The sequence below is a fragment of the Lytechinus pictus genome, chromosome 18 (genome assembly GCF_037042905.1).
Source record: "Lytechinus pictus isolate F3 Inbred chromosome 18, Lp3.0, whole genome shotgun sequence".
Lineage (NCBI taxonomy): Eukaryota > Metazoa > Echinodermata > Echinoidea > Temnopleuroida > Toxopneustidae > Lytechinus > Lytechinus pictus.
In genome coordinates this window covers 9,767,776-9,783,606 of record NC_087262.1, presented here as the reverse complement: position 1 = coordinate 9,783,606, position 15,831 = coordinate 9,767,776, and the positions used below count along the sequence as shown (strand labels likewise).

General features: G+C 38.2%; 2 protein-coding genes across 2 annotated transcripts; one reads left to right on the top strand and one right to left on the bottom strand.

Annotated features, from left to right (window-relative positions):
• The first annotated feature begins 1,176 nt into the window (after positions 1-1,176).
• Positions 1,177-5,069, top strand: LOC129282252 (uncharacterized). Its single transcript, XM_054918181.2, has one exon. It carries the CDS (start codon positions 1,266-1,268, stop codon positions 2,781-2,783), a length of 1,518 nt encoding a protein of 505 aa, XP_054774156.2. The 5' UTR covers positions 1,177-1,265; the 3' UTR covers positions 2,784-5,069.
• Positions 5,070-6,805: 1,736 nt separating this feature from the next.
• LOC129281567 (carbohydrate sulfotransferase 15-like) lies at positions 6,806-14,528 on the bottom strand. Its single transcript, XM_064113438.1, has 5 exons — positions 14,501-14,528; positions 11,819-11,972; positions 9,917-10,070; positions 9,198-9,342; positions 6,806-8,342 (listed from the first exon to the last, which is right to left on the bottom strand). The coding sequence occupies exons 1-5, from the start codon at positions 14,526-14,528 to the stop codon at positions 8,155-8,157; spliced, it is 669 nt and encodes a 222-aa protein (XP_063969508.1). The 3' UTR covers positions 6,806-8,154.
• Between the last annotated feature and the right edge of the window lie 1,303 nt (positions 14,529-15,831).

Here is a 15,831-nt window from a genome sequence, read left to right as displayed (position 1 = left end):
ATTAAAAAAAAAAAAATACAGCTTCTCCTTTTTTTGATAGTGAACTATTTGTATGGTCATGGGAAGCGGGGTTTCTTGAACAAAAATCACCTCCATCTGTAACGAATTCCCTTTTATTTATTTTGATTCATTTATTTCCTTCTCAAATTTAAGCCAGCGTCCCTTGTTCTCAGTGCCCTGACTATACGCAGATCTTAGGAACTGTGAGGAAAAAGCTTCACAAACTTTAGACTTCATCTTCTCTGCTATTCGAATCAATTTGGATTAATTGTAACAAGTCATGGAATCATATATACAAAGAGACTCGAGTATCATACCATTAACCAGGGGAGGCACTGGGCTATTTTGATAGCAGGAAAAGACGACGTAAATGTGACGTCATGGTATTCTCAACTGAATTAAAGAGAAATTATTAAGTTACACTGCCCCGATTTCTCCTTCTCATCCTCTTACTCCTTTTTCAAAGCTAGAATAATAACACGGGTGGTCGCCCCCTACCCGCCGCCCCTGTTAATGGCTCAATTCCATTGGATTTTAAACGAAGCCTCTGGTGATTCTACTCGATTCCTCTTCAAACCCATAAATGTTTCGACTTCAAACGAAAATCCGTACTGGTGCAACCCCACATCCAATTACTCGCAATACCTTTGAATATTGGCATTTTCGTTTTAATATTATACAATAATATCAACTAATCGATGAAGTCATACAGCTGTGCTCAAAAGTCAGTGCACCCCACCACAAAATGCACTCCTTCATGCTGAGTGTTGAATATAGACAACAACACTACGATATTTGGCGAACCCAGACAAACAAACTTCATGTGTTGCAATATTTTATCACCTGACTTCACAATTAGATATGTAAAACACTGCAGAACTCGAATACTTTAGATATGTTTATTTTCTGGTGGGGTTCACTAACTTTAGAGAACCACTGTATACAGTGGCGTACCGTGGGTCACGGCATTGGGGGGGCACCAGCAAAAGTTTTGAGTCACTAAGTGAGCGCGCGAAGCGCTCCCAGCTGCCAGGTATACCTAATAGAGACAACTAACAATTCCATTCAGTTGATAAACAAGTGCTTGTAATGTAACCTTTGATATCTATTTCCAAGTTTCATACTTGAGTTTCATTTTAAAATGTATTTCTACCTCTTTTTTCTCTCTTGCACAGTTCCACAACCCATCTAGATTTCCTGTCCCGCTGCCACTAAGATACAGGCAAGGCTAGGGAAAGAATCTGCATTGCCTAAGTAGAGCGTAGATGTATCTATCACACCTAGATGCACACGCAAGGAGTATAGAAGAACTATCTGGGGTACGTCCACTTCGTGGTCGGTCTATGTACATAGAGGACCAGCAGACTCGCACAGGAATCATCAACGATACCGCACAGACCCATCGCAACCCTTTAGCGAGACGACCCATTTCTATACATTTTGGTACCCTACCGAAGGAAATCATGGCCGGAAATTACGCGTGTTCATGGGAACAACCACGTGATCAGCATGCAGTAGGTCAGCACATCATCCACAGTGCGGATAAGAAGCTCCAGCATCAGCAGTCATACCCGCAGCGAAATGTTGGTGGAAGGCGTCCCTTCGGCCGTTACGGTAGCCGCCCTTCTTCTGACAGCACGGAGCTTATTGGAGGCGGACAGGCTTACAATCCAAAAGGAAATCGCGCTGCTGATATGTTCAAACGCGCGAAGGAGCACACCGATAAGTTTGCCATTGATGATGAAGCTGTTACACCACAAGCAGTTCAGAAAGCACGTCATGGTGGTGCCGATGAATGTGATATGCCCAAGCAGAAGGCAAGGCCCCAGCAGCAGTCCAGACCGGTTGCAAGACCAGCTGCAAGACCAGTTTCTCAACCATCCCCAAAGCCGGTGTCCCCCGGAGCAGGTTTTTCATCAGAGTATGGAGCGCCACAGCCTTCACCTGCGCAGAGACAGCAGCAGCAGCTACAGCAACAACAGCAGCAGCAATATCAACAGGCCCAACGCCAGCAGCAACAACAAAGACAACAGCAGCAACAACAGCAACAGGCACGCCAACAGGTTCAGCAACAATCACCCTATGCATCAAGCTACGGTCAATCAAAGCCAGCTGCGGGTAATGGTCCAAAGTATAATGCAAAAACGCGTCAGCATCGCAACCAGCAAACACCTGCTACAGGATGCACCTGGAACAAGGATAACGTCACCTCGAAATTCCATCCAGGAGTGCAGCCATATGAAGAAAATTACAACCGCAGTGCCCAGGGTTGGTCCACACAATATAGGGATACCTTCTCCGATGAAGATATAGATGTCTACGACCCTTATGCACCAAAGAAGAGCCCCAACATCAAGGCAGCCCCTAAAATTGACGTCAGTGGGAGCACCAAATCCAGCAATCCGACACAATACAATGATTTCAACAAGCGTGCTACAGGCTGGAACCCGATAGGTCTTGACGAACAGGACGCGGAAGCTCTCTACAGCGGCAACCGTCCATCCATGACCACCCTTTCGTCGGCCTTTGAGGAACCAAGACCAAAGTACGGAGGTGGTCATCAACAAGCAGCCCAGTCTAGGGCCTCGCCATCAAGGCCCGCCCAACAGCAACAACAGCAACGGCAGCAGCAGCAACAAAGGCAACAGCAGCAAAGACCGCCCCAGCAGCAGAGGCCACCCCAGCAACAAAGACCACCCCAGCAGCAAAGGATGTCTTCCACTGCTCCCTACGCGGCGGGTCCCGGAGGCTGGAGTGGAATGTTGGAGTCTGATGATTTATGACTCGTGCCACATACCACCAGGATGCAGCAGTCACCTGTTTCTCCTGGATCAGGTAGTCATGGTAGTGGTGGTGGTGGTAGTGGTGGTGGTGGTAGCGTTGATGGGAAGAAACAGATGGGTAATAATGTTACACGGCGGGGTCCAGTGGGGGGAAGGGCGGGGCGACAACAATCCCACCAACAGGGAGCCCTTGTTAGGCATATGAGTTGGCCTGGGTACAACCCTACCCAGCAGAACTCCCTTTCACTTCGAATTTCTATAGGTGTAACGCCGACTGGGGTTAATCGAATTTCATTGAACATGTAATTAACGCACCAATATAGCAATTTAAGTAAATACGTAGACATAAATATCTTCTGCCTTATCACTGATATGTTTGCCCAATGTTTTTCCCCTCTTGTTTAAGTTGTATGAAAATAAAATCAATAATGGAAAGATGATTATGAGTTGTTGGTAACTTTATTTTCTTTAACAAATTAAAATTCATTATGAAACTTAAAGCAAATGTCTCCATGCATGCAGTACCTTGTGTGTTTATTGCATGTCCTATTAGATCTGTTGATAATTTGATGTAAATAGTGTTTGCTGTAAAACTCATTTGATTTAAGAGAAGTGTTTAAAATCAATTCTTACGCGTTTCCTCTAACAAGTTTCACCTTGGTTCATATGAGCATAGTGAGAAAGAGAGAGAGAGAGATGTATAGAAAAAGAATATCGAGCGAGTGGGGCAGAGAAAAAGACGGGGTGGCAAAAGCGGGATAGGAAAACAAGAAAAGCCATGTACATAGATAATGTATATAGCTTCGAGCAACATACTATCAAATATTGTGTTGAAAAAAATGGATACACACATAACCAAAACCTGTCCCCACTCAAGTCTATCTAAATAATAAAATACCAATAATCAATCCTTTAGCATGTATTCATGAAGGACAAGCATGATAAATAAATGTAAATTGATAAGCAACCATTTTGACTCCAAAGTCGTAAATAAATGGTAACTGCATGTCGGTGTTTTTCTCCATTTTGATTAGCAACTGAAAATAGAAAATGGCTGCTATGGTGATTTAGATTTATTTGGCGACTTTTTCAGTGGTGCGTCTTTTCATCCTGTATATACTATCATTAGTGTTCAACTTTTGAAATATATTAAAACAGATAAATATATCGAGTATAGTAAAATGAGATGTAGAGAGAGAAAGAGAGATGGAAAGAGGGAGAGAGAGAGGGTAAAATGAGAGAGTGTGTGTGTTTGTGTGAGGGAGGGGGAGGGGTGAGCTAGGAGGGGTATAGTAAGTAAATACTTAAATGGGAACGTTCGTTTCCGGAGTTATTTTCATTTGTGTATGGAGTACTGCGACATATCAAAAAGGAATCTTATAATATTATTATTGTTTTTTTTTATTATAATACCTTTTAAAAACTTGATTTCCTTTTTGCTTCTGGGATATGTTGTCTGCATTGCAAACTTTGCCCGCAATGCGTTTACATTTTGATGCCATTGAAATGGCAGCATTTGTTTCGTTTTGAAAGTTGTGAGTTTTGAAAGTATATGATAATTATCATCTTAAAGAAAATGATGTCATCGTTTTTCTGTATTCTGGTCATTGTTTTGCGCGAATTGACTCCAAGGTCTCATTGGAAACATATATATGTAGTTCCAGCTATATAAATGCCGTTGTGTCATTGACGTTTTGATCAAATCATTTTGCTTTACAAAAGCTTGGTGCAAAATTTTCGACGCATTTAGTTTGCCTAAAATCAAATGAATAACACTGCTAGGAATAAACTGATTATTTTATTTCTATTTCAGAAAAATATATGTTCTAAGCTGAAAAGATATTTCACGATGGTGATAGTAAACCATTGTAATTCGTTCTTACCCTGTTACAAACGTATGTGGTGAAAAAAATGGCAATATCAACTTTATTTTCAATATTTTGAAAACTTCGCAAGGCGCGAAAGATGAAGTCTATTTTCTACTGAAGAGAGTTTATGTGTTGCTTGTTGGAAGAACCTCGAGCAATGATAATGCTTTTTTTCTCTTACATTTCATGAAGCAGTTGATAGGTATTGGTTTAGAATCGTTACTACTTCAGACTGAATAAAGAGAACAATGAGAATGAGCTCAAAATATCCTTGTTGGGTAAACCGAGGTTCTTTTCAACAACACAATGAATAAAGCTGTATTACGTGAGAACGGCCACCCGCTCATATATTGTGTTACAAAGATCCCATAAGCACAATATTTCATATTATTTTCCAGGAACAGCTAATAAAGAAAAAGAAAAAGAAAACTTATATTCCAGTGTGTGACCTTGTCTGTTATATTAATAATTACGATGGTGATGATGGTGATGTATTTTTTGTAGATTAAGAACAATGATATTTTTTTCCCAACCGTCTCAATTATTGTATTTATATTTTTTATTTCACGTTTTTTTTTCTTGTCCTGACTGAAATCATGAACATGTTCCTTAGCAGTGCCATTGTTATTGTCATCATTATGCAACTATACCCCACCACAACTATCATCATTACCATCTCCATAAACATCACCATCATCACCATTATCACTATCATCAATATCACCATTATAATCAACATTATTATAATAATCACAATCACTAGCAGCATCATTACCATTACCGCCGCCACCACCACCATTACCATCATCATCATAGTCATCATCATCAGCATCCTCACAAGTATCGTCACCTTCATCGACACCACCCCATCATCATCATCATCATCACCGTTACCATCATGTCATCATCACCACCATCATCATAACAATTATCAACATAATCTTTTCCACCAAGGTTTCTTTTAGAATAAAAATTTATTCGTAAGTAATGCACGATTTAAGGCTTGTCTCGTAAATTTTTTGTAATACTAAATTTGCCCTGTTTAGAGAGAATTCCTAAAATTCAAACTGAATTTAGACAAAAATAACCATACGATTCGTATCTTAATTAATATAGAGAGTCAACTTATAACTGACAAAAATGAAATGGTTGAGGATCTGATTTGGCACCAGAAAAATGTCTCCAGATAATTATGCTTAAAGTTGTTCGTTACGTAGGGACAGCTTTATAAAAGTTTACTCAGTATTATCATCAGCAGCAGCAGCAGCATAATCATCACTATCATCTTATTTCAAGATAGTTATCAAGACCAAAATTGCAAAAATAAACAAAAGTAAAATGTTTATTCAGTTCCTTTCTCTTATAACATAAATGACATATGGTATGAGAATGAGAAGAAAATTGGATGAAGAGAGAAAGAGAGGGAGAGAGAGAGAGGGGGGGGGGGGTGAGGGAGAGGGAGAGAAAGAAATTTGAAATTTATGATATGGCAAAGAGTCCAACCAACCTGAAGGTATAACACAATTAGAAAATTGCTAGACACACATGTGTATACACACCCCGCCCATACCATCATATACAAAAACAAACACACACACCCTTTTCTACGCCCACACACACACCCTCACGCACTCCTATGTATGTAAATCCTGTGAATCGGGAAGACTTACATTGAGGGTAATTGGGGAGATTCATATTTACGTTATCAAAAAATCTGTGATTTTTTGATGTCTCAGATTTATTTCCTACGTTTTAGATGCAACTAAGGGAGCACATATTAAAGCTTTAGTACATGATGAGGTGCACATACGTACCCCCCCCCAAAAAAAAAAGTTATATCATAGGCCTACTTACAGTACATATAAATTGGCATTGTACAGACCAAACGGGGAAGTACAAAAACGACTAAAGAGGGCGTTTTAATGTAAACGCATTTTCAACAAATTTGACAGCTATGGAGCTCCGTGATTTGGGTTGTGACTCCCCAGTTATTGAGTGTGTAATCAAAACGCTCCCCAATTTACACCAGTTACAAATGCACACACACACCCTGACACACAACACTTCACCAACCACTTTAATTTCAATTATAAAATATAAAGTATTCCACGAATGAAAATGAACATGCCTTATATTCAAGAAAAAAAAATGAAATTACACTTGACAAATTTATTTTTTCTTGATTCAAATGATATTAGATTGTATCATAATACGCCTTCTAATAAAACAAATAAATTTCAATGTGAATTTTAATTTTTTTGAGTATTTGATCTCCTCTCGAGGTGGTATGATAGTGTTAACAAACATAAAAGTATAAATAACATCATGATAACTTTTGAATACACTTCTTATAACATGAAAGGTATATGCAGGGAGGTAGAAATATACTCCTAGGATGACTAACCAACAATTTAAAGGAATATATATATTATAAAATGATGTTAAAGACAGTTACACGTAACCTGTCTAGTTTATTTAGTTCTTTTTATGGAAGTATCTGGATAGTGCGAGTGCGGAAAGACTTGTACATGCTTTCGTCACAACACATCTTGATTACTGCAATAGCCTCCTGATCGGACTTCCCAAAACTCAAATTACAGCACATACAAAACGCCGCCGCAAGGCTCATAACACGCTCAAGGAAATTTGAACACATCACCCCAATTCTCCAATCCTTGCACTGGCTTCCAATCCAACAAAGGCTACAATTCAAGATCCTTCTCCTCACCTTCAAGGCCAAGCACGGCATCGCACCTGCATATCTCACTTCACTGATCACATCCAAAGCGACTACTGGTTCCCGTACACTTCGTTCTTCAGCACATGCACACCTAGATCTCGCACCTGGACCCCGCACCTGCACGAGATACGGCGATCGCGCCTTCTCTTCAATTGCACCCACTCTCTGGAATAGACTTCCTACCCAAATCCGTGATGCTCCTTCTGTGAATGCTTTCAAGAGCAGACTAAAGACATTTCTGTTTAATTCTTCCTTAATTTCTTAATATCTTTATTATGTGGTACTTAAGTTATTTAAATTTCATTATTATTATGACTATATTATGATGCATATTTAAGCAATTTTTGTGTATTCAATGATAGGGCGTAACATTTTCACCTTAGCCCTACTTAAATGAATAGATTGAATTTGACCTGATGTAATAATAATACCAGAACATGCTATCAGCAATGTATATAATTATGTTGAACTCAGATTTTTGTAAAGTATTATATACATGTTTACTAATTTGTTATTGTAAAGCGCATTGAAATTTTCATGTAATGCGCTATATAAATGTAACTTTTATTTATTTATTTATTTCATTAAGTTGGCCCTTATTAACCCTTGGCGTAGTCAGAAAGGGCCAGCTGACACCCCTCGAAAATGCACCCCCGATGGGATCAAGCCAGCGCAAGGTCCCCAAACTTCAAAAGATAATCATCTGACTAGAATTATACACTAAAACGACAAGGACAGGGGTAAGTAGTATCAAAATCCTCTATCATCGCTTCCACAAGTAGCGATCGTCGCCTAACAGTTTACTGAGTTCGCGGTTTGACTCTGCGTAGAAATCCACTAGCAGCCGACGTGTTTGATCCATCATGGGTCCCACCATCTTTTTCTTATTAGCTCCTGAATTTGCCATTTCCCTAGCACAAATCTCTCGTACAGTTTCCTCCGGCAAACTATCTGTGAGGAGGGAGGGAAAACACACACTAACACTTCAAGAACTATGAAATGAAAAACGATAAGATTCAACAAAGGTCATCTACTTCAAATCAATGAATATGATCATCTGTTTATGTGACTGTCCCGGGCGTAATGACGTCATGATATTTAGGGAGGATGGAACAATAGATCACTCCCCACTTAATATTAAGTGTGAAACTCGGCAGGACAGCTTTCGGCCGCATAACGCCACGCTGGTATGTAACCTATTACATGCAAGTTAGTCAGTCAAAGTGGTTCGCCTTAAAGAGGGCAGACAATTTACTCTTGGGTCTTTCCATCAAAGTGAAGACAATGGCAGACCGGGGGTTCGAACTCACAACCTTGAGATCGTGAGTCCAGTGCTATAAACACTATAACCACACGACCCTCGATTGTACATGTAATAGAAGGATTAGTAAAATTAAAGGCAATTTTGAAAGATAAACAGATAATTATTTATATGACAATTAACCTTCTGCTTATTTTTTCTTGTTTTAATTTTTATTGCTCTTGTTGTCTTCTTGTTATAAAGTTGTTGATCTTCTTGGAAGTTGCTTGTAAAATCATATATAAATTTACGAATAACAGTAATGTGAACGAAGTGCCACCAGTATAACCAGCTGTTGTATTTTAAAATACCATTCAAATGGGGGGGGGGGGGGGGTGATGATCTAGCCCCCAATGCCTCTACAAACAATATGGCGGACTGATTGCCGTGTAGACCTTTTTTTGGCTTGTCGGGAAACAGCGGGCAGCTGTTGGTGACCCCCCCCAAAAAAAAAAAAAAAAAATCCTGGATCGATCATTGATCTGTTCTAAATGAGCCGCACTTACCAAGTTCTACAAACTTTAATACTTCAGAAAAGACTTTGGGGCAATTTTCTATCCATTCATCAAGCCGATAAATAAGCAACTGTTCTCCTGGATATACCTTCAACCAGTCTCGAATGAAAACACTGTATAGTCCAACATGGAGGGTCTGCAATGATAAACCATTAAACAACTTCATCTCATCAAGACGCAAGTATTTTCAATAAGAATTTATTTTCATATTACCACGTGTTCATTTACTTGTTCATGCAGAGCACAGGGGTAAAGCCATTTGGAGAGCTCAAAACAACACACACTACGATGTGCTTTTTATAATTGTGTAATATATTTCATTTTGGGGAGGGGTAGATTTAGAAATGGAAATATCTATCTTAAATATCATATCAAACATAAATTTCGTATATTCAAAGAGTCAAACCAAGTTTCACACTGTAGAAGGAAACATTACATTTTCAAGAATAAGAAAATGGAGATAGAGTTATGCGATCATTGATTCATAATTTTGTGTGTTTATTCCAGTGGTATATATTTTCATTCATTTGTGCATCTAAGCAAAATATTAAAGTTACATCTTGCATACGATTTTGAAAAAAAAAATGTCAAGCGCTTGGCTTGCAGGATGTCTCTCTTTCGAACAAAACCAAATTAACGCTGGAGCGGAATTAAAAATGTATTAAATCTTATTTCATTACGCAATGACTCGAAAACTAGAAATATCTCACCACAAAGTCGTTAGTATTGTGCCCATAAGCACAAGCACGTGCACTATGATATCTCCGACAAGATTCATATTTTGCAATTTCCGAAAGCACGCCTGCATGAAATTGTTGAGCGGACCCATGTTTATAGTGGAAATGAAGATAATGTGAGTACAACCTGTGGGTGTAAAAAGAGGGAGAACCATACGATGATGACGATGGTGGGAATAGTAATTATTTATGCATGATACCCATTCTATAATAAATTTTAGATATATTCTAATCTAAATGTGTTTATAATATAGGCTTGTATTTGTCTACATTTGTTCCTTAAACCATTATTTAATGAATAATTGGCAATGCTGTCCTTACATGCTTGAAAAGTCAAAAGTGTTCATATAGTAAATAAACTTCAAGTCGAGGACCGACGGTTTTTTTAATTTTAGATTACCCATGCATGTTACATTAACGATGACATATTATACACACATTATGAATTTTGTGATGCAATGTCTTATTTTATCTGACAACGAATTCGAGATCGTAAAACATGTGGCTGACATTTCAAGACGAGTTAAGTGTGACTAATGGGGCGTTGCAAGGAACGTGCGACCAATTGCAAATCTATTTTGGGCCCTAAATCAATCATATGTCTTGCAATTAATCGCCAATTTGTGACTGATTTTTAATTAATGTAATAGTTAATTAATCCAGTTGATTAATTTTAAGACAGGAATAATTTTGCAGTTTTTCTAAAAGAGATCAAATCGGAAATGAATTCCATTACGTTTTTCAATGCACTGCTTTTGAAGAACAGCGAAATAAATATTTTAAAACGCTACTACAGGATTAATCCAAATACAAATGAAATTAATTAACTATTAAATACCAAGGAGAAGTCAATGCTTTCAAATTTAGATACATTGTGTGCTTATATTATAACTTAGTTAAATCATTCAATGTTTAATTTTTTGATATTTTTTAATAATTTATCCATGTGTTTATTTCTCTTTATTTGGTATCGTTTTTTGTTTAAAATACAACCCTGTTTCAAGAATGTGCCAAATTTTAATTGCTCCCACTTGTATATAATATGTTTTTTTTCTATTACTTTATAATTTTATCATCAAAATGATTATGTCCTATTATTTTTTGTCATTATTATCATCATTACATTGTTTTGTGATTAATATAATTATCAATATAATCATCACCATTATGATTTATATAATAATTATCACTATTACTATTTATTGCCATCATTAAAGATATAAAGCGTTCAATGTATATAATTATGTTGTAAATTTTATTGTACTCTCATATATACCCCGAGAGGGTCTTGAGTTTCAATAAACTTTCAAACTTTCTTTCAAAAACAGTAGCGTGCGTCCTCTCAGCACGATTTGACTAGTGTGGTGATGCCATATATACCGCGCGCAACTGAGAGTTTAAGTGCGAGTCCAATGGGGTGTTGCAAGAAACTTGCGATCAATTGCAAGTAATTTTTTTGGTCCCTAAATCAATAACATGTCTTGCAGTTGATTGCAAATTTGTGATTAATTGTTGATCTGCTCCTTGAAACAAGGAGTTTAATCTGATTTGCTCCAGCTAAAGCTGATCTATCATTCGTAAAATTGCAACAGGATATTTGCAATTGATTGCAAATATTTGCTTGCAACACCCCCTATGCCACGCTTTAAATTTTGATTTGAGAAACACCCCCAGATAACACATACTATATACAAGCCTTTATAGATGTATACTTATAAGAAATAAAACAGGAAAATATTGTCGAGAATTTAATTTGGAATATTTGTTTGAAAAAGAAATATGTAAACTTGTGATGTGATTTTGAATGTTCAAGTATGTATATAATAAATGCACATGGTGGGTTAAAAAAATATATATATACAAGCCTTAACCAACCTGTCAACTGGATCTCTAAGCGTTATGACGAGCTTTGTCTTTGGTTGTACGGCATAAAGAAGGTCTGCCGTTGTGCAAATCGGTCCATCATACCTGTCGCCGAAGAACGTCCTCCAGTTATCGAATTCATAGAGAGTGGTCGGGGATCCATCCGCTGCGAGGGTAGTGAAAGAAATAAAGAACCATAAAGGAAGCATTTCATTTCATGGAATATGATTTATGCAATTAAAGCATAATATTTTATTCCATTAAACCACCCCAGGTGAAAAGAACGAGAGTGTTCACGCTCGAATCTCCTTCGCACTGTTTGAACTATTGAGCATTTCAACTGTGTGAATTATATTTTCGCCAAATCCGCCATGTGAACACACTGTGAACGCTATCGTCACTTCTTCACACAGGGTGAATGACATCTTCACATGGTCCACCGTGTGAACACACTGCGAACTAGTGGACTTTGTGAATATGTTATTATCGTCATTTCTTCACACAGTGTGAATGACATGTTCACATGGTCCACTGTGTGAACACACTGCGAACTAGTGGACTTTGTGAATATGTTATCATTTCTTCACACAGTGCGAATGACATGTTCACACGGTCCACTGTGTGAACACACCGCGAACTGGTGGACTTTGTGAATATGTTATTATATTCGCTTCTTCACACAGTGTGAATGACATCTTCATATAGTCCACTGTGTGAACACACTGCGAACTAGTGGACTTTGTGAATATGTTATTCACGATGTTTATGAGCACTATGAGCTGTGTGACGATGCCATCCACACTGAAGCTCAAACTTAAACATGTTAAAGGGGAATCCAGCCTTGGTCAGAAAATGTTGTGTTGGAATGGAGAAAAAAATAAGACAGAATGGTTGAAAGTTAGATAGAAATCAGACAAGCAATAAGAAAGTGGTGGCTGTTTAAAAATTAAGACCCCTAAGACTACATTTCACATTGGCAAATGGGTAAGTATATTATGCACAGATCTGAATATCAGTGCCATGTACTTAATTATCAGAGATTTTTTTCCCTAAGTACCCATTTCCCTGGGGCAGAAATCTTAATATATCCCATGTATTGTTTTATGTCCTCATGAAAATAAAATATATAATTTGAAGTAAAACTTTTGAATGAAATGACCTTTTTAGTCATTTTATGTATTGGGGTACATGGAGGAGTAGTCATTGCCCTAGATCACTATGACATCACGTATGCGGCCAATTTGAAGTCTTCATGTGTATAGTGATTACCAATATTTACAACTTTTAAAAATTCATAACTTCCTTATTGTTTGTCTGATATTTTTCAAACTTATCAACCTATCAACTTGACATAGTGGACTATGTGAAAAATTACACTGTTAAAATTACTTAAAGGAAAAGTCCACCCCAACAAAAAGTTGATTTGAATAAAAAGAGAAAGATCCAACAAGCATAACACTGAAAATTTCATCAAAATCGAATGTAAAATAAAAAAGTTATGACATTTTAAAGTTTCGCTTAATTTCACAAAACAGTTATATGCACATCCTGGCTGATATGCAAATGAAGAGACTATGACGTCATCCACTCACTATTTCTTTTGTATTTTATGATATGAAATATTATAATTTTCTCCTCAGTGTCAAGTGATACAACGATTAATTCCTCCCTGAACATGTAGAATTAGTATTGTTTAATACTATATGGTTCAGTCAAGTTGGTCCTTATTGTCAAATCTATAAAAAAATGAAATGTTGTATAATTCAAACGATAAAAAAACAAAAGAAATAGTGAGTGGTGGACATCATCAACTGACTCATCTAGTTGTGCATGTCACTGTTTTGTGAAAAATAAGCGAAACTTTAAAATGTCATAACTTTCAAATTTTACATCCGATTTTGATGGAATTTTCAGTACTATGCTAGTTTGATTTTTCTCTATTTATTCAAGTCAGCCTTTTCCTGGGATGGACTTGACCTATAAGGTTGCAGTGAGAAGGGGATCTCTCACACTGTGGACAAACTTTGAACACACTCTTGGACATTCTGTTCTTCCCAGCAGTGATTCCTGATTTCCACATAATAGTCCACAACGGCATACTTAGGCTACTGGTTTTGGAAGAAGCCTCTTAGCTTCTGTGAGATCTTCCCTGTATAAGTAATATCATTTGAATCTATTTTCATAGTATAGCGTTGATTATATCCTACATACATTAAATCCCTTAGGCTGATTGGTTTAAATAGCATCATGTGACTAAACATATTCTCACTATTTTGCCATGATGTTGAAAATAAAACGTCCACTGAAGAGAAATTTACTATTCCATGACGTCAATGATGGAATAGCAGGTGCGGATCCAGCCTTCGCCAATAGGGGGGGGGGGGAGGTAGAATTTTTCTGCCATATTTCCCCCGATCGGCCACTCGAAGATGATTATTGGTTTCTTTGAAGGGGTAGTCCTAATAGTCACTTCTTAGCTATAATTTTATAAATCAACATAAATATATAATATCATAATCATTATTTATATAATGCAAGCGCGAAGTGCGAGCTAAATTTTTTGGAAATCTTATGTATTTTTTCCTAAAATTTGAAATTCTGGGCAATGTTTGTTATCCTGAAAAGATGTGTATGCAACTAAATAATTACTACAAACGCGAAGCGCGAGCAGAAATGAACTGATGGAAAATGTACCTGTGAGGGACTTCATGCCGTTAGCCATGAAGACGTTACATATTTAAAAAATCAAATAATGCGAAACGCGAGCTGATTTTTTTTGATATTTTTACCTAAAGAATTGAAATTCTAAGCACTTTTTGTAACTTAAACAGAATAGGTACATAACTAAGATGCTAGCGCAAAGCGCGAGCGGAAAGTTCGAGATTTAGACCTACTGAACGAGACACTCTATTCATGTTTTGTAAATCATGAGAAGGATGAGTAATTGGGGATCTTTTTTATATTAATAATGCGAGCCACTGGCGTACCTAGGATTTTCCAGAAGGGGAGCAAATTTTTTGGAGGATATTTCGTCCGCGGAAAAATTGACAAGCAAAAAAAAAAAAAAAAGGTCTTGACGCTCTCGTCAGGGGGCAGGGATACATCCCCTGCATGAGTTGTGACTCGTCAGGGGGAGCAGTCTCCCCCCCTCCCCTTAAGCCCCTTTCACAATTGACGTACGACCATTTGCGACCTTTTGGTCGTGCGTCAGGCTGCAACAGGCATCAATCGCTAGTCATCTCATAAGATCGCACAGAGGCTTTCACAGTTGCAACAGCTGTCGTACAACAAAAACAACCAGTAAACCCCGTTGCACGAGTAAGTCGCATATGCTCTTATTGTGCTCGTGCGATCACATGCGAGTGTTGCACGAGGGATTGCGAGTGGAACGGTCGCATACATGCGAATGAAACGGTAGTGCAATGTTGTAAGCCGTTGCGATCGGTCTTGCAACAGTCTTATGGCCCATATTATTATCGCAACCAGTCGCAAGACAGGTCTCTGTACATGTAGGTCGCTTTCACATGTGCAAGTGTTGTACGACCTCCAGTCAAGTAAATGCGACTACTTAGTTGTGCCACCTCTCGCACCAAGTCGTACAACGTTGAACAACACTCGCACGATGATCGCCCGAGCGATGGTACGACCCCGGGTACGGCCTGATGCGAGTGAATCGATCGTATTTGATCGCGTTCGGATTTTGAACATGTTCAAAGTTCAGATGTGACCAGTCACGACCACATCGAGTTCGTGCGACCGTCTACAACGACTGCGAGTGCTCGCAAGACACCAAGAGATCGATCGTGCAACAACAAGAAAAAACTGTTGCAGGCGGTCGTAAATTGGTCGGACGTCAATTGTGAAAGGGGCTGAACGGTCGCATACAAGCGAATGCAACGGTAGTGGAATGTTGTAAGCCGTAATTTCGATCGATCTTGCAACAGTCTTATATTATCGCACCCAGTCGCAAGACTGGTCTCTGTAGGTCTCCAGTTCATGTGCAAGTGTTGTACGACCTCCAATCG